The sequence below is a fragment of the Pleurodeles waltl genome, chromosome 10, assembly GCF_031143425.1.
Source record: "Pleurodeles waltl isolate 20211129_DDA chromosome 10, aPleWal1.hap1.20221129, whole genome shotgun sequence".
Classification (NCBI taxonomy): Eukaryota; Metazoa; Chordata; class Amphibia; order Caudata; family Salamandridae; genus Pleurodeles; species Pleurodeles waltl.
Window position 1 is genome coordinate 575,544,731 of NC_090449.1, and position 27,336 is coordinate 575,572,066.

The 27,336-nt window shown below is 45.2% G+C and overlaps 1 protein-coding gene across 3 annotated transcripts in view; it reads left to right on the forward strand.

Moving 5' to 3' along the window:
• The window catches only part of LOC138261725 (meiosis-specific coiled-coil domain-containing protein MEIOC-like), a 196,218-nt gene that overhangs the window by 126,463 nt on the left and 42,419 nt on the right, over positions 1-27,336 (forward strand). For all 3 annotated transcript variants that reach the window (XM_069211030.1, XM_069211032.1, XM_069211031.1), the window contains one exon: positions 18,698-18,832. In XM_069211030.1, the coding sequence (XP_069067131.1) occupies positions 18,698-18,832 (135 nt within the window). The remainder of the gene's footprint in view (positions 1-18,697; positions 18,833-27,336) is intronic.

A 27,336-nucleotide genomic window follows, 5' to 3' on the forward strand; every position in this document is an offset into this window, starting at 1 on the left:
GTTACTTAAAATGTGTTCTTTCATAAACAAATTATAAAGCCCAACATAGTCACACACTTCATTTCCAGTTAACCAACCATCTAGTGTTTTTACTGAGTAGTCTACAAAATCAACCCAGGTCTGGCTCGAGGATTTTTGAGCCCCCCTGAATCTAATTCTATACTCCTCAGTGGAGAACCCAAAGCCCTCAATCAGGGTACCCTTCATGAGGTCATAAGATTCTGCATCTTTTCCAGAGAGTGTGAGGAGTCTATCCCTACACTTTCCAGTGAACATTTCCCAAAGGAGAGCACCCCAGTGAGATCTGTTCACTTTTCTGGTTACACAAGCCCTCTCAAAAGCTGTGAACCATTTGGTGATGTCATCACCATCTTCATATTTTGTTACAATCCCTTTGGGGATTTTTAGGATGTCAGGAGAATCTCTGACCCTATTTAAGTTGCTGCCACCATTGATGGGACCTAGGCCCATCTCTTTTCTTTCCCTTTCTATGGCTAGGAGCTGCTTTTCCAAAGCCAATCTTTTGACCATCCTGGCTAACAGGGGGTCATCCTCACTGAGAGCATCCTCAGTGATTTCAGAAATGCTGGACCCTCCTGTGAGGGAAGCAACATTTCTGACTATCATTTTTGGGGACAGGGCTTGAGAGGCCCTGGTCTCCCTATTTAGGACTGGAAGGGGGGAATTGCCCTCCAAGTCACTGATTTCTTCCTCTGTGAAGTCATCCTCAGAGGGGTTGGCTTTTTCAAACTCTGCCAACAGCTCCTGGAGCTGAATTTTGGTAGGTCTGGAGCCAATGGTTATTTTCTTTATATTACAGAGAGACCTTAGCTCCCTCATCTTAAGATGGAGGTAAGGTGTGGTGTCGAGTTCCACCACATTCATCTCTGTATCAGACATTATTTTGCTAAAAGTTGGAAGACTTTTTAAAGAATCTAAAACTGTTTCTAGAATCTAATTTCAAACCTTTAACAAACTTTTAAACTCTAAAAGACAATGCTAAACAGGGACTTAACACACAAGGCCCTAGCAGGACTTTTAAGAATTTAGAAAAATTTCAAATTGCAAAAATGAATTTCTAATGACAATTTTGGAATTTGTCGTGTGATCAGGTATTGGCTGAGTAGTCCAGCAAATGCAAAGTCTTGTACCCCACCGCTGATCCACCAATGTAGGAAGTTGGCTCTGTATGTGCTATTTCAAAGTAAGGAATAGCATGCACAGAGTCCAAGGGTTCCCCTTAGAGGTAAAATAGTGGTAAAAATAGATAATACTAATGCTCTATTTTGTGGTAGTGTGGTCGAGCAGTAGGCTTATCCAAGGAGTAGTGTTAAGCATTTGTTGTACATACACATAGACAATAAATGAGGTACACACACTCAGAGACAAATCCAGCCAATAGGTTTTTATATAGAAAAATATCTTTTCTTAGTTTATTTTAAGAACCACAGGTTCAAATTCTACATGTAATATCTCATTCGAAAGGTATTGCAGGTAAGTACTTTAGGAACTTCAAATCATCAAAATTGCATGTATACTTTTCAAGTTATTCACAAATAGCTGTTTTAAAAGTGGACACTTAGTGCAATTTTCACAGTTCCTAGGGGAGGTAAGTATTTGTTAGGTTAACCAGGTAAGTAAGACACTTACAGGGCTCAGTTCTTGGTCCAAGGTAGCCCACCGTTGGGGGTTCAGAGCAACCCCAAAGTCACCACACCAGCAGCTCAGGGCCGGTCAGGTGCAGAGTTCAAAGTGGTGCCCAAAACACATAGGCTAGAATGGAGAGAAGGGGGTGCCCCGGTTCCGGTCTGCTTGCAGGTAAGTACCCGCGTCTTCGGAGGGCAGACCAGGGGGGTTTTGTAGGGCACCGGGGGGGGACACAAGCCCACACAGAAATTTCACCCTCAGCGGCGCGGGGGCGGCCGGGTGCAGTGTAGAAACAAGCGTCGGGTTCGCAATGTTAGTCTATGAGAGATCTCGGGATCTCTTCAGCGCTGCAGGCAGGCAAGGGGGGGATTCCTCGGGGAAACCTCCACTTGGGCAAGGGAGAGGGACTCCTGGGGGTCACTTCTCCAGTGAAAGTCCGGTCCTTCAGGTCCTGGGGGCTGCGGGTGCAGGGTCTCTCCCAGGCGTCGGGACTTTAGGTTCAAAGAGTCGCGGTCAGGGGAAACCTCGGGATTCCCTCTGCAGGCGGCGCTGTGGGGGCTCAGGGGGGACAGGTTTTGGTACTCACAGTATCAGAGTAGTCCTGGGGTCCCTCCTGAGGTGTTGGATCTCCACCAGCCGAGTCGGGGTCGCCGGGTGCAGTGTTGCAAGTCTCACGCTTCTTGCGGGGAGCTTGCAGGGTTCTTTAAAGTTGCTGGAAACAAAGTTGCAGCTTTTCTTGGAGCAGGTCCGCTGTCCTCGGGAGTTTCTTGTCTTTTCGAAGCAGGGGCAGTCCTCAGAGGATGTCGAGGTCGCTGGTCCCTTTGGAAGGCGTCGCTGGAGCAGGATCTTTGGAAGGCAGGAGACAGGCCGGTGAGTTTCTGGAGCCAAGGCAGTTGTCGTCTTCTGGTCTTCTGCTGCAGGGGTTTTCAGCTGGGCAGTCCTTCTTCTTGTAGTTGCAGGAATCTAATTTTCTAGGGTTCAGGGTAGCCCTTAAATACTAAATTTAAGGGCGTGTTTAGGTCTGGGGGGTTAGTAGCCAATGGCTAGTAGCCCTGAGGGTGGGTACACCCTCTTTGTGCCTCCTCCCAAGGGGAGGGGGTCACAATCCTAACCCTATTGGGGGAATCCTCCATCTGCAAGATGGAGGATTTCTAAAAGTTAGAGTCACTTCAGCTCAGGACACCTTAGGGGCTGTCCTGACTGGCCAGTGACTCCTCCTTGTTGCTTTCTTTGTTCCCTCCAGCCTTGCCGCCAAAAGTGGGGGCCGTGGCCGGAGGGGGCGGGCAACTCCACTAAGCTGGAGTGCCCTGCTGGGCTGTGACAAAGGGGTGAGCCTTTGAGGCTCACCGCCAGGTGTCACAGCTCCTGCCTGGGGGAGGTGTTAGCATCTCCACCCAGTGCAGGCTTTGTTACTGGCCTCAGAGTGACAAAGGCACTCTCCCCATGGGGCCAGCAACATGTCTCTGGTGTGGCAGGCTGCTGGAACTAGTCAGCCTACACTGACAGTCGGTTAAGTTTCAGGGGGCACCTCTAAGGTGCCCTCTGGGGTGTATTTTACAATAAAATGTACACTGGCATCAGTGTGCATTTATTGTGCTGAGAAGTTTGATACCAAAATTCCCAGTTTTCAGTGTAGCCATCATGGTGCTGTGGAGTTCGTGTTTGACAGACTCCCAGACCATATACTCTTATGGCTACCCTGCACTTACAATGTCTAAGGTTTTGTTTAGACACTGTAGGGGTACCATGCTCATGCACTGGTACCCTCACCTATGGTATAGTGCACCCTGCCTTAGGGCTGTAAGGCCTGCTAGAGGGGTGTCTTACCTATACTGCATAGGCAGTGAGAGGCTGGCATGGCACCCTGAGGGGAGTGCCATGTCGACTTACTCATTTTGTTCTCACTAGCACACACAGGCTTGTAAGCAGTGTGTCTGTGCTGAGTGAGGGGTCTCTAGGGTGGCATAAGACATGCTGCAGCCCTTAGAGGCCTTCCTTGGCATCAGGGCCCTTGGTACTAGAAGTACCAGTTACAAGGGACCTATCTGAATGCCAGGGTGTGCCAATTGTGGATACAATGGTACATTTTAGGTGAAGGAACACTGGTGCTGGGGCCTGGTTAGCAGGGTCCCAGCACTTTTCTCAGTCAAGTCAGCATCAGTATCAGGCAAAAAGTGGGGGGTAACTGCAACAGGGAGCCATTTCTTTACAACTCGAATCCCTACTATGAGGTAATTTAAAGGACCACAGCCTTTCATAAGAATCATCCTCGGGTGAACTCCTGGCTTCACTTCACAGGATTTAAGCCAGCTGTCCAACTACATCTGCTGAACCTTTTTGATAGGAAGCACTTTTCCGAGCCACAAGTTGATGAGCTGCTGAAGAAAATACACAAGGATATGGAAATGGTGAAATCAGTGGGGTGGTGCAAAAACCACAGCATACAGGGACTCCTTTCACAAACTGCATTGCAGAGGGAGCAAAATCAACCCAACTCGAACAGCCTCACTCCTATCAAAGGCATCAGCAGTCCTTCCACGAGTGAGTAAGTTGGGAGATGGTACAATAAAGACTCTTACGGGTAACAGGTAAGGACAAAGGTGGCTCCAACAAAGGAGCTGCATCTCCAGAAAGTGACTGTGCTATATCAACACCATCGCAATCCCCTGCCCTCCTTCAATCCCCTCCACCCCCCACCAGATGGGAGGAAATCACTTCTGCTTCTGCTCAGTGGTTCCGACATAGCTATTGACTTGAACTACACATAACCCCTCTTAACATTCTACCGCATCCTCAAGCCAACTGCAGCAAACACCTCTTCTTACAGGAAGAAGAACATGTCTTCCTATTGAAGAGCGTCATAGAGAGACTTTCCCTGCACTATCAAGGGAGCATTGTTTACTCTCTACTTTTGCATCCCCAGAAAAGACTGCTCCCTCATGTCTATCCTCAACCTCAAGGTTCCAACCTCTATATCCTATCAGACATTTTCGTTAGGCTACCGTACATGATGTCATTCCCCTCCTTCAACAGGATGATTGCATGACAGGGCTCATTCTCAAGTACAGCCCTTTCCACATATACCAATGGATAGTTTTTTTTTGTGGTAAGTGGACAAAACTATCAGTTCAGGGTATTTCCTTTCAGGGTTACCACAGCTCCAAAGATGTTCACAAAGGGCCTTTTGGTGGTAGCTGCGAATTTGCAAAGAGGAGGGCATTCACGTATTTCCTTTAGCTGATTGAGTGGAAGCAGTTGTAAGAGGCTGGCCCCTATGTAGTGTGCAAAGCTAGGCACACTGTGCAAGGGGTTCAGGCAACCACACATTGGTTTACAGTGGTAAAAACTAGACCACCTAATGGTCTAACTTTTATGGTAGCTTGGTCGAGCAGTTAGGCTAATCTTGGAGAAGTGCAACGCATTTTTTGTACTTGCAGTATCAATAAATTAGACTACACACTCAAAGCAATAACTCAAGACCAATTTATAAAAATACTTTGGATTTGTATACACATTTTTATACCAACATCATCAAAATAGGGTAGGTACTTTAAAAGTTATGAATTTTTATTAAAAATAGTCTTTTGTGCGCAATTACACACCCTAGGAACCATGGAGAAAATACCTAAAAAATGCATATAAAATTAGGCTGTGCGTTTACCAATGTCTCCTTTTGCAAGTATGTCAAGGTCAGCGGTGGGCACTATGGACCAACTGGAGAAGTTCGGGTGGCTCCCTGTTCCAGCGGGAGCAGCTGCAGAAAGTGTTTGGAGCTGGTGCCCGACGACTATTGGGGACAACTTGGAGAAGCGCTGCACAGGTGGACTTAAAGGTAAGTCGGTGGGTCCCCTTGGGGTGTCGAGGTCACAAGAGGTGGGGGACCCTTAAGGCACAGCTGGATCGTTGGTGCAGGGCACAGAGCGAATCGGTGAGCCAGAATCTGTGCGCAAAGGTGCCCTTGGAAGCAGGAGGTAGATCACTTTGAGGGCCGCTTGCAAGTCAACAGGGGCACTCTAGTGGGAATTCCGGGTGGTACCTGAAGTCCCTCGACTCGGCTTCCTCCTGGTCCTTTTTCAGTCTAGAATGGACTGTCCTGGGAGTCCAACGTGAGGTAACCAGTACCTAGGGTTATTGTATGGTCTGGCCACCAAACATGGCACACTGGCAGGGTTTGTCCTCATGGTCCAAAAGGCGAAGTTTGGTCAAGCTGTGGTGTCCGGTTCCTTGGTCAGTAGCCGGTCAGTGAAGTGACCCCCACTGGGTCTTGGGTTCCTTTATGTTGTCGAGTGATGCCTTCACTCTGGAGGGCGATCTTTGGCAATTTGTGAAGGGTGGAGGTCCTCTGGGGCTTGAAGAGTCTGTCCAAAATCCAAGCAACCCCTCAGCGACCATTGTCGAGTCCTGGATGCAGCAGGCAGGCCTGGGCGCCTTTTCTTGGTGCAGCAGAACTTCAATTCTCGAGCCTTGGGTCTTCTTTGTTGCTCGTCTTCTTTTTTCCTTGGAATCTGATATCTTGGTCTAGGGATGCCAACTAAATGCTGTATTTAGTAGGCAGTATAGGGAGTACCTAGTAGTGATCAATGGGTCATCTTCCTTAGGGTCGGCTACACCCACTAAGTGACCACTTCCTGTGGGCAGAGGTCACATCCCTACGCCTGGTTGGCTATTTTCCTTCCATGCAAGATAGAGGAAAATGAAATAGAGAGGTCACCACACATGCAACACCTTAAAGGTGGTGCAAGCCAGGGCAGACCACTCTCCTGTCCTTCATCTGGTTTCCTGCCGTTGCTCCTGCCAAAAGCTGGGGTTTGCAACTGGGGCAGCCCTAGCAGCTGGCCTGGGGGTTGAGTTTCAAGGGCGGTAAGCCCTTTGAAGTAAGTGAGCAGGCCAGTGCACATTCCTGAGGAAGGGGTGTTAGCACCTCCACCCAGGAAGGACTTTGATCTGAGTCCCAGAGAGCTGGATCTCTTCCCCCAGGGGCTCGGAATCTTGTCTGGTGGTGGCTGGCTGGTTGTGACCGACCAGCAGCCATGCTAGATTACTTAGTTTTGGCATGTGGAACCTCTAAGGTGACCCATGGGTACATTTTGTAATAAATCCAATACTGGTACCAGTTTGGATTTATCATTCTGAGTTGCTTGATAACAAACAACTGAGGGGTCAGGGTAGCCATGATGTAGATGTGAAACACGTACTGACCAGTGCCCAGCACATGCATTAAAATGGCTGCCCTGTTCACTTATTATGTCTCAGGTTTGGCAAGGACACAGTAAGGGCGTATTGCTCATGCATCTATGCCCACACATACCATATAGTGCACCCTGCGCTAGGGCTGGAAGGTCTTCCAGAGAGGTGACTTACCAATAGTGCATGCAGTGTGTAGTGTACATGGCACACACACTGTGTGCCATGTTGAGTTTGCATTTTAGGGTTGCATCAGAAAACTCAGCCTGCAATGACAGTGCTGGGTGCTTCTGTTTCCATGGCCCTAGGGGTGGCACAATCTGTGCTGCTGCCTTCAATGCCCTACCCTAAGTACCCCATGCCCTTGGTACCCAAGTACCATTTACTAGGGTCTTATATTTGCAGCTAAATGTTGCCAGCTGTGCCAATGCTTCACAGCAGTTTTAGGGAAAGATATCTAATCCGGGGAACCTGGTTAACAGGGGCCTTGGACACTAACAACTTTGAGGCTACATCAAATACCAGGCAAAAAGTAGGGGCTAACCATGACAAAAGAGACCTTTTCTCACAGCAGTCATTCATATCTAGGCCCCAAACAGATAGCGGTGCCAATACTCCACCACCTAGAGTTCAGCATAAGCGCAGCCAAGTCCCACACACTGTCTCTGCAAATACAATTGTTGCTTTGTTTCATGTTGCACTCGGTCATGGGTCAGGCCTACCCCAATAAGCTCAGGCCTCAAAAAATCATAAAAAATGTTATTAGACTTGCAGGTCTAGTGATTTAAATAATCTACTCAACCTATTTGTAATGCTCTTGTCCCATAAATTGGTTTCAAATTACGTAGTCCTAGGCAAAAATTCTAATTCACTGAGCATCCATTTTCTTTGTTATCACATATGCTAGCACCTTTAAATATGTTAGTGCATCATGTGTCTGCTGTACAAAAAAACTCTTGCTTAATAGACTAAATGTTTGCTTCCTATGTAATACAAATCTAGCTGCATAAAGGATACACGTGACCCCTGACTTGCCTCTGAAATTATTCAGTTGTGTGGCTATTTTCGCATAATTATAGATTTGTCGTATTTGCCACATAATCCATCTTCTGCCGCGTAACCTGCAGAGTTTAACAAAAAAAAAACTTTTTAGTTCAAACGGTTCAAATGTTACTAAATACGCAATGACGTGTTGTTGTGAATTAAAAGGCCCTTTGCAAAAGTGGGCTGGTCACCTTTCTGTTGCTTATTCCTATATTTGTGTTTTAAATTGGTGCCCAGAGTGTTACCAACTTTTTTTTTTTTTTTAAGACAAAATAATGAAGTAATATTGTAAAATGTGCCACATTATGCAGCATAATTTACCTTTTCTTGCCGCATAATTTAATCAACCCTACTGCATAATTTGGACTTCTCTTGCTGCTTAATTCCAGTGGCCATGCTGTTAGTTCATTAACAGCATTGTCATTGGGGCGGGCAAGAATGTTTCTCTTATCAGGTTTCAAGACTATTACTTTTAATGAATATGTAACTAAAGCATGAAGTGTTAGCATACTGTGATTTCCAATGAGCACATTTTAAATCAAAATACTCATAACCTTTCCGAGTGACATGCGGTTTTACTGATAAAACTAAATGGGGTATAAGCAGTAATGTACGGAAATAGTTTCTGCAAACATTTGTCATTTGGACATCACTAAGTAAAGTGTTGTGATTTGTTATTTAAACTATTTGCATCACACTTCTAAATTACAAAAAAGTGCATTTGTAATTCGTGATATTTTGGAAATATTTGTAATATTTATTTACAAGCTATTTTAATGCGGTGTTAGAAGAAAAACTGACACCCTACAGCCTTTTGTTTCACAATGATTGTCAGACAGCTCACTTTACAAAATCCTCTTACTGTAGTAAGAGGAAAAAATGTAGACACAATTTTTCAGGATAAGATAGGCAGCATTTTGTAAAAAGACAAACTGACATTTGACCTCTGTCTTTGAACAGGCAGGAAGTGAGCCAAGATGAAACAAGATTTAAATGGATCTTTATTGCTCATTAATTTTCTGAATGAACAGAACACCTGTTCTTTGCAGCTCAAGTTCACTCGCCTTACCAGCTTGACCTGATAAAATCTCATTCGCAAAAGCGAGTGGATTTCTCGAGCCCGGAGCTGAGTGGTGGCCGGCCTTTCAGCATTTGCTTCCATTTTTTCAGCCCAATTGTCCGCTCCCGGTAAGATCTGTGATGCACTTTCTCGGGAGGTTGCACAATGGCTGTATTAGTCAGGGGTATTTGTCTATGCTTTTCCACCTTTCCCACTGCCTCCATAAGTGGTCAGGAGGTTAAGGTAAACACTGACATTTATTCTGGTAGCTTGAACCTGGACCAAATAACCCTGTACTCCACTGCTCTGTAGATGTCTGTCAGCCCTTACAGTAGGCTCCAGCTCAGGCTCACCCTTCTCAGCTAGAGGTCATATTGAGCCTGGCATCTAAGCCCTGGACAGCTTGGCCTTGCAACTTGGGTCCTGAAGTCCTAGCATTCTGGTACCTCCAACCTTCCCCACCAACGTATGTCCATCTTAAGGGACGCTCGCTGGCACACAACACTGGCTTGTTAAGCTGCCAAATGGAAAAAGTTTGTTCACCACTGTATCTCCAAGAACATGGACCCTCCAAATCTTACCGCCTAGGATATTATTGACGACTTTTGCAGAAAGCAAGCCTCGCCTACCCCTCCATTTGTGTACACTTGGCTACAGTTGCAGCCTACATGCAAAATAGGAAACATACCTCTATCTTCAGAATTTCCATTGTTAAGTCCTTCATGGAGGATCTCAGAGGGTTATACCCCCCCCAGAGTGCTTCCTCTGTGGAATGTCAATATAGTCCTCACTAGGCTCATAACACCAACCTTTGAACTTCTGCATTCATGCCCCCTTCAGTTCTTCTCCTGGAACGTGGCCTTTCTTGGGGTCATTACCTCGCTTACGCACATTAGCAAGCTGCAAGCATTCACCCTACAAGTCCCCCCCTCATTCAGCTCCACAAGTTCAGGGTTGTTCTTGAAAATGATCCTAAATTCCTATATAAGGTTGTGTTGCCCATCCTCCTTAACAAACCATAGAGCTTTCCAATCTTTTTCCCACTACCAGATATGGTCGCAGAAAGTGTGGCTGCTCATGAGATGCCAAAATAATTCTTGTGTATTACATGGAGAGGACTGAGCCTTTCTCTAAATCTGATTAGCTCTTTCTTGCCTTTGCAAAACCTCACAGAGGGCATCCCATCTACAAGGTAGGCAGATCTATGTGAATAGTTAAATGTATCCAGTGTACCATAAAGCAAAGAGACCTACTTTTACCCATGGTGCACTATACTCATAGAAAATGAATGGCCATGACCTTTGTCGGAAACATACCACTAGCAAATATTTGTTGGTGGCCTTTTTGGTCATCACCACACACTTTCTTGAAGTCCTACTGTGTGGATAATCTTAGCTCATCAGCAGGTCATGGGGAAGAGGCGGACAGTGTTAAGGACGTTTTTTTTTACACATCTGCATCATCCACACAGCTACCGCCTCTAAGGGAGGAATGCTTCACATTATGTGCTGAGTGTATGCATTTACAGCCATATATTCTACAAATGGATAATGCTACTTAGCCTGTAAATATCTTTGTATCGCCAGATCATTCTAGCTTTCTTACAATGGCAAGAAGTTGTCTATTTTGTCCAAAGGACAATTATTATCGTATGCAGATGCAAAGCAGTCCAATCATGTTGCTCACAGCCAATCAGTAAGTATGAAGTACCAGGAGCTGGAATGTGGAGTGACCGGCCAAAGGACCATCACTGCAGTTACACCTGGTATTGGATGAACTGCACCTGCCCAACTGGCATTCCTTGCCTTCCTATTGGTGATTCCAGGGGTAGTGTCTGAGTTGTGCTGACTGTGCAAGGGACAAGGCAGAAGACAGGGACCTGATCTTTTTTTCCTGGAACAGATGATGAACAAGATGGTGCGGAGCTCTAAGATGCAGCTCCGTATGCTAGACCAAGGGTGATCTGTTCCAGAGCCATGACAAAACACCTCGATTGAGAACACCTGCAACAGGATACATGACCTCAAGCCATCACACGGACTAAATCACTGTCAGCTCGGGTCTCATTAGAAAAGAACATTCCCTTGAACTTAATCAAAACACTCCTAGCTTTCCCAATATGCTACGTTTTTATTTGATTTGCAGCAATAAAAAACGCATCCTGAAAATTCTTATCACCTCTGCCACTACAAAACCTATCTGATGGAGACTTCTAGCCGAGGATTCCCTACCCCTAAGTGTCCTGGTGGCATTGTCTGCACCAGAAGTGACGTGGGCGGTTCTTATATCGGTGCCTCCCCAGAATGCTGTTGTCAGTAAAATTTTCCACATACCAGTCAGTGCCGATCAGGAGATGGCTACCTCCCCTGTCACTTTTTTCTGACCCTTTTTGACCTTTGTCGAAGTTTTTTGAGACTTTCTCTCTTGGTATACAGGATGCCCACCAGAAAAGCAGGTTTTTAACCATGCAATGCCTGTCACCTACAGATGTCGGCGACAAACCACACTTGGTTTGCCTTTGGTATCTTGTGTGAGATCACAATGCCAAGACATGCAAAGATTGACGTGCTATGCACCCCGTGGCGTGGAGGGAGCTGTCCCTCAAGCTCCTTGCTGTCTGACGTCGTTAGACTCCACAGTGCTTTAAATCTCGTCGCAAGAAAGGTCCTGACTCTGTTTGCAAAGTCGTACGGCGATCGTTGTCCTATTCAAAGTCGTGTGGTAAGTCCCACAAAAAGAACTTGAACAGTTCTTTGACTTTGCTGCGTAAGTCTTCGGGGGAATCATGGGGCCATCGGCATTGGAGGCTTAGCTCTGTGGTAGAGTCTGCTCCTAGGTCGTCTCCACGCCTCCCTGAATTTCCTAAACCGGAGTGACCCCCAGTCAACGTAAAGAATTTTACGAGGCCATGTACTTCACCTGTGGGTGGCCCAACCCCTCAGGAGTACACTTGAGCCCCATGAATCTGGGAGGGACCCCTGCTGTTCTTCCGCTGGTGTGTTCTCCCTCTGTGCCAGTCTGGCCTTAGGGTTCCATTGATGGATCGTAAGCGGTACCAGTTGAGTGACCTCGACCTTCCCTGGCGCCTGCTCTAGTGCCTGCTCCACCGAAGCCCTGTGGTGTCGACACCCACATCATCGTTCCTGGCTGATATGGAGCCGGACAGGTGGCGTCCAATTCCAGCACCAACTGGGGTCAGTCTCCTCATATTGGAGCCAGTGCCTTATTCCTGTGACTGGCATGGATTGGGTGATTATTCGGTGGTGTTCGCCGACCCTTATGGATATCCAATAATAGAAGATCCGAAGGACACCTGTTATGAGGATCTGGCAGATGTCAGAGTACTGGACACTTTTCCAGACACTGGCCTGCTTTCTCCCCTACTGTGGTTACGGAGGAGGGTGCCTCATTCCCACTGATGGTGCAGAGGGCAACTGAGGTCCTGGATTTTACGCTACCCTCAGTGGCAGTCAAGACAAACATCTTGAAAGAAGTGCTTCAGTTTGGAGTTACCCCCACCAAACCATACTTCCCGTTTAATGAAGCCCTTACTGACGTCCTTCTCTGGCTTAGTCCAAGCCACTGCACAGGGGCTCCTGTACATAAGACAATAGCCCTCCACCATCGACCCTCCACGTGGGACCCCAGTTTCCTCACCCTTCACCCCACACTGGAGAGCTTGATGGTCCAGGCCTCTACTTCCAAAATCAACCCCGGCACATTCCCATCACTCCACCGCATAGAGAATCCATAAGGCTGGATACCTTTGGGAACAGGGAATTCTCTTCTGCCAGCCGTGCCCATGGTCTCAGAGGGGGTCAGAACCATACTCTGTCAAGCAATTGCTGATGGAAGAGATGCATCCAGCTTCACCATAACATGTGAGCTAGACACTACAGACTTCGCTGGGCAGAGCAGTTTCATAGTTGGTGGCCCTTACACGCCATGCCTGGCTGAGAACCACTGGCTTCTAGGGGATGTCCAAGCTTCGCTCATAGACATGCCCTTTGATGGCTTCTATCTGTTCAGAGAGAAGGTGGACTCAGCAGCAGGGCGCTTTAAAGATAGCTGGGCTACAGCCAGGTCCTTTGGACCTTCTATGGCCCTCTCTAATCCCAGTATCCTTTCGAACCATTTTGTGGCCATGGAAGGGGTTTTCAACAGCGTATCTACAGCAGCAACCGCAGCCAACAAGTTTCACCATCTTCCTGTGGCCGAACACGTGGTTACCAAAGACCATGTTGGACAGGTAGCCAGAAGTTAGGCCTGTCCATGGCAGCCGAAGCCTCCAAACCCCTTTAGTTTGCCCACTGATCATCATGGCCATCCAGTGTGGGGGGTGGGGGGGAAGGTGAATAATCGACTGTTGGGTTTCGTAGCTCCTCCAACGGGCCTAATCCATTCCCGTTGTGACCACCCCTCCACCCATGCACCCAATTACAACAGGCTGACAGAGAACCACCTCCTGTTGCTCCATCAGGAAGTGTTAGCTCTTTTGGCCAACACAGCTATAGTGAGGTTGCCAACTTTGGAGGTAGTTTGCGGTTGCTATTATTGCTACTTTAGGGTGCCCAAGAAGGATGGAGGCCTTTGTCCTGTTAAAGACCTGCGCCTCCTCAACCTCTTTCTGAGAAAGGAGAAATGTAAGATGCTCATGTGTGCAAGTCCTATCTACCCTTGTCGGGGAAAACTGGATGGTATTATTGCACTTGCAGGTCACATATTTTCATGTCCCCGTCCTGCCTCCCACAGACTTTAAATGAGGTTCACGGTTGGCCAAGAGCACTTCGATTGCCATCCGCCCCTTCTGCCTTACCAGTGCCTCCATCGGTTGTTGGTGGTGGCTGCAACTCCAACAAGGTCAGGAATTCCAGCCTCTCCCTACCTCAACAATTGGCTGTTTTAAAACAGGCTTCTGACAGGCAGTTATCTCCCACACCCAGCCCTTGGCGAACCTTCTGCACTCACTTGGGTTCACTATCAACATGCTGAAATCATACCTGACTCCCTCTGACGCTCCCTTTCATCTGTGTTGTTCTGAACACAGTGTATTTTCGGGCCCTTCCTCCTGAGCGGCAAGTTTGGGATATTTAGTCTGATACCAATGTTTCAGCCACTATCCTGGATTTCCGTGAAAATGACCCTGAGGTTGTTGGGCCTCACGGCCTCCTACATCATTCTTGTAATATATGGGGTCTCTGCAGTGCGACCTGAAGTTCCAGTGGGTGCAGTATCAGGGATATCTCTCTGGCATGGTCCAGATCTGAGGGAACTGCAAAAGATCTGCAGTAGTGGCTAACGAATCGCGATTGGATCAGTGGCAGACACCTCTCCCTTTCTCACCGAGAGCTGACTGTAGTAACCGATGCGCCACTCCTGGGCAAGCGCAGCCATCTGGAAGAGGTGGAGATCAGAGGACTCTCGTCTCCGGCAGAATCCAGGGTCCACCTCATTCAATGGATGTGCAGCTGAACCTGTTGGCAATAAAAGCCTTTGTCATTAAAAGTCTTTGTTTCTTCAGTCAGGGAAAGGCTGGTACAAGTGTTCACAAACAACACCACCGCCCTGTGATATTGCAACAAACACAACTGACTGGGACTGTGCACCCTCTGTCAAGAAGCTTTGCTGCTCTGGACATGGATGGATCACCAGGGCTTGTCCCTAGTGGCTCAACACCTGGCAGTCTCTCTGAATGCCAGAGTGAACAAACTCAGCTGTCAATGCCCAGTGGAAAACAAACAGCATCTCCATCCGGAGGTGGTACAAGATCTCTTTCAAGAGTAGGGAGATCCTTAGTTAGATCTGTTCACCTCAGCTGGGATCGCATAATGTCTGCAGTTTGGGGGCTGGAGTTTCCAGCGCAACTCTCGCATGTACCCCTTTCAGACATTACCACTCTTGCCGAGAGTTCTCAAGAAGAAGGCCCAAGTAATTCTTGTGGCTCCTGATTGGGTACAGAGACTAGTCGCCTGAGCTGTTGAGCATGAGTATTGGTTCTCTGATCAGACTTCCTTTTCTGGAGGATCTTCTGTTGCAGCAACAGGGCTGGGGTGTGCCCTCGAACCTGAAAAAACTTCACCTTCATCCATGGAAATTGAGCGTCCACAGTTGACAGCTTTTGACTTTTCCCCCGAAGTCTGCAGTGTTACCTTTCAGTGTTATCTCGGCAGCCAGGCATACCTCCGCCAAAGCTTCACACCCCTGCTGTTGGAGCAAGTTTATAGTATGATGTACAGATAATCAAGTTGATCCTCTATCTGCCCTCGTTTCCCAGGTTCACTGGTTTATTCTTAGCTTAGCCCAGCAGGGCTCTGCTTTGGGCATGTTGAAAAGTTATCCTTTTGCCATTTCTGCAGCTGCCAGATCAGGCATCTCTTTTCAAATTCCCCTATTTTACATAGGTTTCTTCAAGGTCTTCCGCACATGTTCCTGCCAGTGCCTTTTTATTGTGCTGCAGTGGGACCTCAGCCTGGTTCTCACCTTTCTGATGCACACTCACTTTGAATCGCTCCACAATTGTCCATTCAGGCTTTTAACCATCTCTCTTTTTAACCCTATTCCGTAACCTCTCTTCCTTCAAGTCTTTCTGCCTCTGGAGTTAGTTTTTTTTTTCGGGGGGAGTGAGGCCTGCGGACATCTGCAAAGCAGAAAGTTAAAACAATTTACAAACTGCTGTGTGCAGTCACAATCGTTATGTCTGCATTCATTCCATCGACATTCCCCAAACAATTTCTATCTCCCTCTACAGTTTCCAGCTGAGATGATGGAGAATGTTTTTAAAACAAACAGTTGTATCCTTTATCATCAGGCCCATTGACTCTTTTTCATAGATTAGTCTCGACAGCCACCCTGTCACGTTTTGTCCTGGGGTTCCTCCTATACCACTCTATTAAAGAAATGCAAGTCTCAGGGTCCCAGACTCCTGCTTGGATTTAAGATGTTTTGTATATACCAGTATGGGTCTAGCTGATGTTTGTGGTTGTAGTTCATATTTTTTACAAACACTGTATGCAAAAATATATACCATCTAAACATGCATTTCTGATTTATCTGTAAAAAGTACACCATGTAAATGTCAAATTTCTGGTTCCTAATGTACTTTCTTTATTGGCACTGTTCTTGCAAATGGAAGCTTCAATATATGAAGCTCTTGGATGTCTGAAATGTGCAGTATAAAACCACATTTACACTTTGGCCTTTCTGTCTAATTGATGGAGGGAAACGGTAAGGCAAATAGATTTCTTTGCAGGAGAAGTAGATCTCTGTACAATTTTCTGCCTTGGACAAGTAGATTTTTTAAACAATTCCATAACCCTGCATAGCGCATAGTGCTGTAGATTCACATGTTCCTGTCCTTCTCCCCAAAGCCTATATTTATTACATATCTCTTGATTAGTCTAGTTCATTGCACACTCCACTTGTCATACCATACATACTCTCGCTGTGCGGAAACAATCTAACATCGTGTCAGTGCCCACTCCAATGTACCCTAAGTGGAGAAGTCCCACCACTTCTCATGGCTTGAGGGACAACTTGCAAATGTCCGAGCCCAACACTAGATGGCAGGGGGATGCTAACCATGAAAGCCTACAGCACTACACGCTACAGGCAGATGCTTAAGGGATAAGTAGAACTTTTTCCATTTTTTTCAGCACTTTTCAGTCTGACAACAGCACAGTTCACTTTGTTCTGGACAATAAATTTTTTCAATGGGTTGTAAACAATGGCTGGACTTCTTTAATTTTCTCCACTGTTAACCAGTGTTGAGAGAAGGTTTACTTTAGTATGGATACAATAGCCAAAGTCGCACAAAAGTAATGGATGTAAAGGTTTAAACCAGTGGATTTTAACAACTGGGAATTCCTCTTTGTAGCATTCTTTTCCATGTTTTACTAGCTTTCTTGAGCCATACCAAAAGGTAACCAACTATACAACTATAAGAGAAGTTGTGTGGCAGTGCCCCAAAGCAACACTCCAGTCTTAAGTACTACATCATGGCCCATTTGTAAAAGATCATGGGCAGTCCAGAAGCACTACAGCCTTATTGGCCCTCATCGTTGTGGTACTTCTTACGACTCTTAGTGCAGCAAGCTTGGGACCCACGTCTGGGCACACCCCTCCTAATTAAAGAGACTCTGAAACAATGAAGGTAATTCTTCAACCAGTGCAGCTTAACTTTTTTAATATCGTCTGTATAGCATTTTATTAGATCATTTACTTGCATGAATATGTCATTGGGATTCCCATTTTTTGCTAATAGAGAGCGAAACGATCCATCAGATAGTTGATTTATTCTACCAGAGTGATATATCCAATGTGACTCCTATAGAACCAGTGCTGTTGTTGGGACTTATGTTGCCAGGTGGGAAAAGGATTACAAAGAGATAATGGTGTGTTTGCTTTGGTAAAGAATAGAGCAAAATTGGAAAAAAAGGAAATAAAATGTACTTAGTCTTTCATCTACAACAAAGTATCTTGATGTTAACACAAAGACTCCAATTGTGTTTGTTTTATTTTAATTTGCCATTTCAGTTTTATTAAAGGGGCCACTATTCTCCTCGGAAGAAAGTTATTAGCTCTTAATGCTAACCGTAAACTCCAATGCCAGGCTAAATTTAAATTAGCCTGTTAGCCTTTGGTCCACATTCAGCCTGTCATTACCTTTTGTAGAACTTGTGAAGTGTCATTTTAATATAAACCATGATTTTGATATGACATCAGGCGACACAAGTCTGCCACAAGCTACATGCTATTGAAGTTTCAAATTTTTACATTAGCCCTGTAAGATAACTATGTAGGTTGAGGTATTTTCATCTTGCTGGTGTTGACTGGTTATATCTCAGATTATTGGAAAGTCCCCACTAGATTTGAAAAGTAGGCTATATGCCCGTGGGGAATCCTATATGAACTCCTTGAATTGACCACTGAGTTTGATAAGTCTTCGCACTAGATCATCGCAAAAGGTCCTGCCAGAGCATCTACAATTATGCCCAGTCGATCCAGTGATGAGAAGCAATGAGCTCAGCTGATCATGTGTTTTCCTTCCAGGGGAACACTGTCAAGTCTGATAACCACAGCAGATCCACTGTGAACAGGTCTGCCATGCACTTGTCCCCCAGAGACAAGCTAGCTGTTCCATGTTCTCACAGTGTAGAAGATAGAAGTTAAAGGGTGGTAGGCTTCTAGGAACATTCTAACTATGTTAGAGTTGTTAATTTTATTCTCTCTGCTAGCAACATGCATCAGTGCTGTTTTAATTATACTCTGTGTGGGTACTACACATGTACTAAGCAACATGATGAAACTGTTAGAATAACACTTAAATATACAGTGTCTTGGCAGCGCTTGAGTGTGTTGTTCTAAGAACGAAATAGGGTTAGAATTACCATTGCGCCCCTGAACCCTTTAAGATATTGTTAGTAACTCAGAAAGCATGGAGACCACCAGATAAGCAGGAATGTGAAGTGGGTTGTGTTGGGCTACAGTAACCTGGACATCTGAACTTACTGATGGTGCCCTGGACTAAGTCCCTGAATCTGTGGTTTAGTAATCCAAATCTTGTAGACCTGGACCAGAGAATACTCAACAAAAATGCAGGTAATTGAATTAGCCTAATTTAAGAACAGGTATTGAATAAAGAAACTTGACATCTGTTATTATTCCATTATTGAATTCCAGAGCAAATTATGTACAATATTTTTGAAGATGTGTTGAAAGAGCTTAACTCGCTATACACTTTTTTGTGTTTGTATGTTTTGTTAGACGGAGGCTGATCTTGCAAGAAACTTCCCCGGAAGGAGAGTATCTAGCTCAAACAACACTCCTATATCCAGGCTTCCCGCCAACCCTTCACGAGTGGACCGTTTGATTGTGGATCAATTGAAGGAGCAGGCCAGAGTATGTGTTTTTTAACATGTAAATTGTATCCCTGATGGAGCTTTGTTTGAAAATACTCACTGATCTCTGTGGTATGATTTTATTCGACAGGATTTTTGACCCAAAGCCTTTATCCACTGAGTTTGCCAGAATTTTGAAAGCTTCCAAGATTTAAAATACTGATAGCAAGCCAGAGCTGCATAGCTGATGAAAATGTTTTAAGATAATATAAAATGTTCTACCTATTGTGCAGAAGATTTTCAGTTTATTAAGGACAGGGAGGAAAGGATTGTAAATGACATCAAGGAAATAGCACTTCATCTTTCTTTGTGTGAAAGTGGATGATGAAACATCTTCCGTGTTCAAACGTCTTGCTTCTGATCTTTGCCTGACTAAGAAAACTGATGAGTTAATCCAGTCTTCTATGAATATTACTTTATAAAGGATCAACAAGAAAACATCAAAATTGTAATAAATGTATAACCCTCATGTTAAACAGGGATATGAACATATAGTTAAATTAGTTTGATACCTTTCTTAGTGAAGGATGCAACTCTTCCAGATGATTTAGTGGTCTATGTCTGGTCCTAAGGCCTCAGATTAGGCTAGTTTAAAGCTTACTGACCACCAGTGATGCCACCCCCACTACTAGTTTAAAATAAAAACATTAGAAAGTTGAGTCCATGATCAGTGTGCCGCCAGAAGTAATTCCTCCAGGAAGCAGCTGAGAGAGAAAATCTTGGGTTAAATGCCACGTAAAGTTGAGAGCACTCCAAAAATGAGAGCTGTCAATGCCTCCCTCCGGCTGGAGCCATCTGATGTATCTGGTGATACTGGGAGAGGATAATAGGCCAAACAACTTCAGTGCGGAGAAAAGGAGCTCTTTGGTATTAGGTGTTCCGAATTTCTCCTTCGTGGCCTCAAATGACCTTAGACACCTAACCACACACACCTTGTGATTGTCGGGGAAGGCTGAGTGAGATACCTCTCTGATGTTGTTTTTAATCCTTCTCGAAACTTTAAAAAACACACTATCTGAAGTAGGAGCTGACAGATAAATCCAGTACCCTTACATCAGACATGTATTTGCATGAAATCATACATAACAGCATATCTAGTTTTGCTGAAAGTTACTTCCCACAAAAGTAGTAATTGTTTTGTTAAGACTCCAAAAGTTTGAGAACAATGCTAACAACCCATTACAAAGTATATAGGGTCGGAAGTGGCAAGACAATCTTACACCCTGGTGTAACTTACAAACTAAAGGGTGTCCCTTTGCTAGGACCACATTGAAACGGGTGTGAACTGCTGAAATTTCCAGCCTGCAGGTATTTGTTATGGTATGCCAGCATGCCATTGGCCAGCTCTGCAAAGAAATTCAAGAAATAAACAATGACTATCCCCAATGGAATCAAACCATGTTCTAAACACCAACATGCCCTTCATCTCCAAGCTGAGCTACACTGTTTGACAGTGGGCTGAAACTTTGATTTTTGAAGACGTTTGAGGCTTGTTGCGAAAGTCCCAGGACTTCCCTGAACCTGTAATCCTCCATTTCAGAGGCCGGTAGGGGCCCTCTAGCATCAGTTGGTGAGATCAACTGTGAGTGTCCTTCAGTATGTTTGGATGGAAAAGGGAGAAAGATCAGATAATCCCCCCCAAAAAATAAAAAAAGGTCTCCTGTAGAACTGGAAGCCTAACTTGAGACCTTGAAAGGGTATCCACCAGTATTACATCTGTCTCTTTACCTGAGTTGACGATGTTATGATCATCCAGCATTTGGAAGGTATAAGTTTGAGTTAGGCACCAGTACAGAGTTAAAGCAACTGTGGCTTCTGCAAGGAAACTAGATGCCAACTGTGAAGCAAATTGATCTGTGTTGCGATGTCCCTATGACAGCATCAGTCAATAGCCTAACATCAAATTCTGCTTGCCTGGCAGGTATACTGCTGCCACTGATATCTCTTTATCGAGGTAGAAATGCCAGATGTCCTTAGCCAATACCACCAGTACCCTGGTCCTTTTAGCTTTGAGCCTTTTGATACAGTGGACCGCTGACCTGTTTTCCATTTTCAGAATTACCAAACATACTGACCTCAAAGGACTCTAGCAGACGTTCCAGGTAGTTGATGTGCAATATCAGCTTGTTTAACCAGTGTCCACCTGTGGTAACCTCTCCACAGCAGGTACCCAGTCCTGAATGGCTTGTGTCCAATCCAGTCCTGTCATGAGGTCTGGAGTGGTCCCAAAGATGACCCTACCTTTTCATACCTCAGTGTTGTCTAGCCACAGCTGTATCTCTGCCTTTGTTTCCTCAGAACATTCCACATCTTCTGTGTAGGAGAGTCCTCTTCTAAGACGGAAGGCCTGTAGCACTGGGGACCCGGTAAAAAAGCCTAGATCAAAGATGCCAGTAGTTCAAAGTCTAGCTAGAAGTTTCTGAGTGAATGTGTTCCTCTGAGGAAGCTTCAGAATCTGTTGACCAGAGTCCACCAAAATGCACAAAAAGATGTTCTGAGTTGGCACTGTCTCTGAATTTTCTCTGTTGACGTTGAATCCCAGACTGTCTAAGACTGTGATTGTCACCCATAGATACTTTAGACATTGAGGACTACTCTGCTTCATAATAAGGATGTTGTCCAAACAGACTATTAGACAAACCACTCTGGTTCGTAGTCATTCCACAGAACCATAGAGAAGCGCCAAGGGCCTGAAAACAGACAGACTGGGAGTGCACTGAACTTGTGGATCCAATTGTTCCATGGGAAATGCAGAATCTCCTGTCTGGGGGTAAAAAGTGATTGAGAAATATGCGTCCTCTAGATTAAGCCTTACCATCCGGTGGTGAGAGAGCTGGATATTCCTGAGGGGATTGATTCCCTCTGTCTTGAAATGGCAATAAACAAACATTAGAAATAGGGTCTCTAGTTGGCAGTGGGTTGCACCCTGTCCAGTAGGGACCCTCACCTTAGTCAGGGTAAGGGAGCCCCAAGCAAAGATACAAATATTCAAAGATTAAATCTTAGTATAGTGCTTAGAAACACAATAGCTTCAACTGGGGCTATCACAACGTCTTGACTGAGTCGTTCTGAACAGTCCGTCACCACTTGCAAAGAGTGTGGGACAGTCAGAGTTGCACGGACCCCAGGGATACTACCTTGGAAAACGAGGATTTTGTACAAAGTCTGGATGGTGAGCGTCACTGGAGCCGGTGCGGTGTCAGTTCCTTATTGCTGTCGGAGAGGTGAGGGGGTTGGTTCCTCACTGCCTTCAGTCACTATCTTCTTTAGAGATGTGTGGAACTTTGGCTAACTTTTTATGTATTGTATTAAAGATAGGAAAATTTATGGGGGCGGTGATGTAATTGTAATTTACTGTGACAGGGTTTTTTATCGATACACTAGACAGTTTATTGTTGTGTGTTTTTATTCTTTTTTTCTACTTTATTTATTCAACCTCTTTTATTATATATTGAAATGTATTATAATTGGAGATTTGATTTTTTTTTCTCTTTTTTTAATGATTTTTATGACTTTTATGACTTGTTGAAAGTCTAATAAAGTTTTGTATGATATGATACTGCTAGGGAGGGGAGGTGTTGGTTCCTTATGGGTGCAGGGGAGGTGATGAGGCGTTGCTGGCGAAGTGTCAGTTTCTTACAACCCGGAAGGGTCGATGAATCCAGCAGGTCGAGATTTGAGGTGTCAACTCTGCAGTTTTGCGATCAAACCATGGGGCCACAGGTGCTGCGGCAGAGTTGAGTGTCACGGATGTCGGTGACACAGTACTCAGGACTCTGGCTTTGGCGGGACTTTGGAAGCGCTGAGGAGCCATTGGTCCTGTGTTGCAGGTCGTGGTCCTTGCACTCAGTGGGGACCATTGGTCCGGTGCAGGCAGCAGTGCGAAGTTGAATACCAGTGCTGGTTCTGAAGTAGCTAGGGAGTTTATGTGCTTAGTTTCTTCTTGGTTGCACCAGTGCTCATTTCCAAGGGCCTGAAAACTGGATTTGGCACGACTTGGCAAGTCAGGACTCTCAGCATGAGAGCCCAAGCACTGGCAGGTGAAGTCTCAGATGGCCCGGAGACTTCTTAACAGGCGACAAGCTCATTTCAAGCTCTTGAAGAACCTTGGAAATCGGGATGTAGAAAGCCACTTCCAGTCCGTTCATTCCCAGGACAGAAGCAGCAAGGAGCAGGCTAGCACAACAAAGCAACAGGCAGAGTGGCAGTCCTTCCTACAGCATCCAACTCCTGGCAGACTATACTCAGTCCAGAAGTGTTCAGACTTTGTGGGCTCAGAGGTCCAGTACTTATGCCCATTTCTGCTTTTGAAGTAGGCAAACTTCAAAGACAAGTCTTTGTAGTGCACAAGACCTTGCCTTTCCTGCCCCGGTCCCAGGCACATTCTAGTGGGCTGTTGACTTCTTTGTGGAAGGTCAGGCACAACCCTATTCAGGTGCAGTTGTTCGCTCCTCCCACCACTGTTGCCCAGGAAGACTCATCAGGAGATGCAGGTCACGCTTGATCTCCCTTTGTGTGGCTGTCTAGAGTGAATTCGCAAACAGCCCAACTGTCATCCTGACGCAGACGTGTATTCCACCGAAGGGCAGCGCACACAAATGGTTAAGCAAGAAAATGCCCACTTTCTAAAAATGCCATTTTCAAACTTAAAATTTAAAAACCAACTTCACCAAAAGATGTATTTTTAAATTGTGAGTTCAGTGACCCCAAACTCTATCTCTGTCTGCTCCGTTTGTGCAATTACACTTAAAAGGGTATTTCAAGGCAATCCCCATGTTACCCTATGGGAGACATAAGCCTTGCAATAGTGAAAAACAAATTTAGTTGTATTTCACCATCAGGACATGTAAAACACACTAGTACATGTCCTACCTTTAAATACACTGCACCCTGCCTTAGAGATGACTTACATATAGTACAAGTGAATGTTTGGGCCTGGCAAGTGGGTGCACTTGCCAGGTCGAACTGCTATTTTAAAACAGCACACACAAGCACTGCAGTGGCAGGTCTGAGACATGTTTACAGGGCTACTCATGTGGGTGGCACAATCAGTGCTGCAGGCCCACTCTTAGCATTTGGTTTAATGGTCCAGGGCACACACTGTGCACTGTACTAGGGACTTAATAGTACTTCATGTATGTGAGTCATAGATTAACCAATCACCAATATGATTTAGACTGGGAGCACTTGCGCAGCACTGGTCAGCAGTGGTAAAATGCCCAGAGTCCTTAAGTCAGCAAAAACTAAATTCAGCACAGTATCGAAACAGGAGATCAGACACAAAAAGTTTCGGGATAACCCTGCAAAAAAAGGCCATTTCCAACAATTAACCACCTGTTGAACTCCCGGACATTTATTACTCGGTGGTGACCCATGTCTGTCTTGGAGACTAGAAAGAGATTGCTGAAAAAACCTCTTGGATGACTGGAGGAGAGCATTTATGCCCCTTTTGTAATAGGGTCTGGGCCCTTTGCTCTGTGAGTAGCGTTTCTGCTTGAGACCAAAACAGGGAGTGGGCCTCTTCATCTGAACTGAGAAATTGTAAAACGTTATATGAACATTTTGGACAGGCTGAAGAAGCGTCCCCTGTGATATTTTTCTGTCTCTGTAGAAATACGTCTTGCCTCCCTGCCTCCTTTGTTTGGGATGAAAGGATAGCTCTTACCTGTGACTCCCTCAGAAGCATTGGCAGCACCTCTGAATGTTCCTTTTTCTCCACATCCGTAACCTCGAGTGAGAGAAAAACCCTCCAATTTCTATTGGGTCCTTCAACTGGAGTTTCTTCTGAAGGGTTTGCATCATTGAGAAGCTTGAAGAGCGCACAACCAGACATGCACCCCCTTCCTCTGCTGGTCCCTCCCAAAATCTTTTTCCTAGAGACTACCTTCATAGTTTGTTTGGCTTTATCCAGAGAGGAGAAAAAGGTCTCAGATTTACAGAGTTCCTTAATTAAAGGCTCTCCAAAGAGGGCTGTACTTTTTATGGGCCCGGCTTCTGAGGTAACCATTCCCCCCAGCTTATGGTTGATCTTCATTGGGAGAGATTGGTGACTCTAAGTAGACAAGTCACAATTGGCGTTTATGAGGAAACTGATTGCCCTCTGTGCCCATCCCCATAGAACAGAGGTCTTCAAAGTTTCTTTGCTGTGAGTGCACCTGAGCAAAATGCTTTTAAGTTAGGCCCCTCCTCCTCCTCTTACTTTACGGCAGTACTTGGGGTAGCGTAAGGGTCAGGGCCGAGTCCGGTGGACGTGATTATCATTTCAGGAGTACTTTTTCTGTAACTGATAATTCACACTTAAATGTGGGGCTGATAAAACAGCAGATATATCAAACAAAACTATCTACGACTCCTGATATTTGTGATGTTGTGAGCCCCTCACACTCCTGGGACCCAATGCTACTGCACCTGTAATGAAGGCTGCAGCCCTGAGTAGCAGACTGTCCTCTGCCTCTTTCACCCCTTCCCTGCCATGCATGGCCATCACCTGAATCATGGAACAGATTTTCTGTCCCTTTCATAATAAAATGAGTTCTGGCATGTTGCCCATAACTTTTCAGCAAGGGTGCCCTTACCACTAATGACAATAAGAAAAGTGACCCTCAATCCGCTTTTATAAATGAAGGCAGTGATAATTGTTATGCAGTGGGCTGCTCACTGATAGTCATAAGTGCCATTGAACCTAATAGAGCAATGATATTGACTGCTTTGCAAAGTGGTGGTCTTCTCTGCGTCTCATTGAAAAAAATGGGCCCCCATCTTGCCCCATTCCATGCTCTGTTATCTCTCTGAGGCCTAAGCTAATGTGTCTCCCTTGCATCAGTTTTCCCTCCCCTTGGGCCATTGGTTTGAGGCTCAACGCAACAGTGGCAGAAAAATGGTGGACTGTGTGCTAACATAAGCAAGAAATGCTAGGAAACAATACTAATTGGGGTTTAGTTACACCTCACACCCATAGGCCCCCGTGCCACTGCCTCTAGCACAAATGATAATCTACTATCCCTACCACTCTCTCTACTGGCCCATCACTCCTAAACATGAGACAAAACAGGTTGGCTTCCCCTTTATGTCAAAAAAATAAATAAAGGGGGTAAATCCTACCTCTCGCCGCCTGTTCTTTTGGACCTATTCCCTGCGCAGCAAGGGTAACCTGGGCCCTAATGCTAACAAGGAAAAAAGGGTTCTCACCCACCATTTTGCTAGTGTAACGGCCAAAATTGGGATGGCCTGCCCCAGTGCCACTGCACCAATGGTAGTGATGGTTGTATAAAAAAATATCCACCTTCCTCGGGGGATCTCCCTGAGCGAGCTGTGTCTGTTCATTTGTAAAGGAAAAGAAATGAGCCCCCACACAGCAACCTTTCCTCTGGGCCATCTCCTTGAGGCTATCCATGGACAGAGAATTAAAGAAGAAACAAACTTTCTCACTGTTTTACCTGCAATCTGAAAGAAATGTAAATGTTTGCCATTGGTTAATCACCAAATGTAAAGGCTTCTCGGAACAGAGTACAGGCTTTTATTTATGAAGTCATTATTTTTGAGAGGTGATCTAAGGGTGTTAAGTTTTGTAAAGCTTCATTTTATTAGACTTATATAACTGTTTGCATTAGGTACACTGTAATCACCTACTTCTAAAAAGTATTTTTGAAAGCACTTGTTTTATCTTACATGCTAAATCATTTTGAGGAAGCCTATATTGTACTCAGGACCACTGGAACTATGCAGTTTTGCAGCTGCAGCATTTCCACATAATTATGGTTTGCTGCATTTGCCACATAATCAACCATCTGTTGCATATTCTACAGATTTTCACAAAAACAATGTTTCTAGTTCTAAAAGATCAAAAGTTACTAAGAAGGCTACAACAAGTTGCCACACAGTGGAAAGGCCATCGCAGTGGTTTACAGTCACCTTACTGTTGCTTACTGCTGAATTTGGATGTTAAACTAGCACGCATGAGGTGAAACATTTGCCCACACAGCGGAAGCATGGGTAAAACTAGTAAAACAATCAAGTAGCACCATCACAAAAAGTGCTGCGTTGCACCACATATTTTGGCGTTTTTTAGGTGCATGATTGCCAACCTTGCCGCGTAATTGTGTCCTTTCCATCGCATAATTTTAGCAGCTTTGTGTAGACGGTGTGTAATGTAATTTTTAAATAATGACTTGCATATTCACAGTCCTTTGTGTTACAGGCTGGGACTGCACAGCATTATAAACACAGAAGTCAGGATTCCGCACTGGGCCAACCAGGATTGAATTGTTTAGCTCTCTGGTCTCAGACATCTGTAGTGAATTCCTTAATGAACTGGGGTTTGATAACATTAAAGAAAGCGTTCCTAAGGATTAGTTTAATTTGCACTTATTTTTGGTTTACGGTATGTGATTTATTTTATATGCAGCTGGCTGAATGTCAAAAAAACAGCAAAATACTCTTAGGATTTTTTTTTTCTTTTTTCTTTAGCCACGTTTTTGACCCCACCACCACTGTGCCAAGAATCAC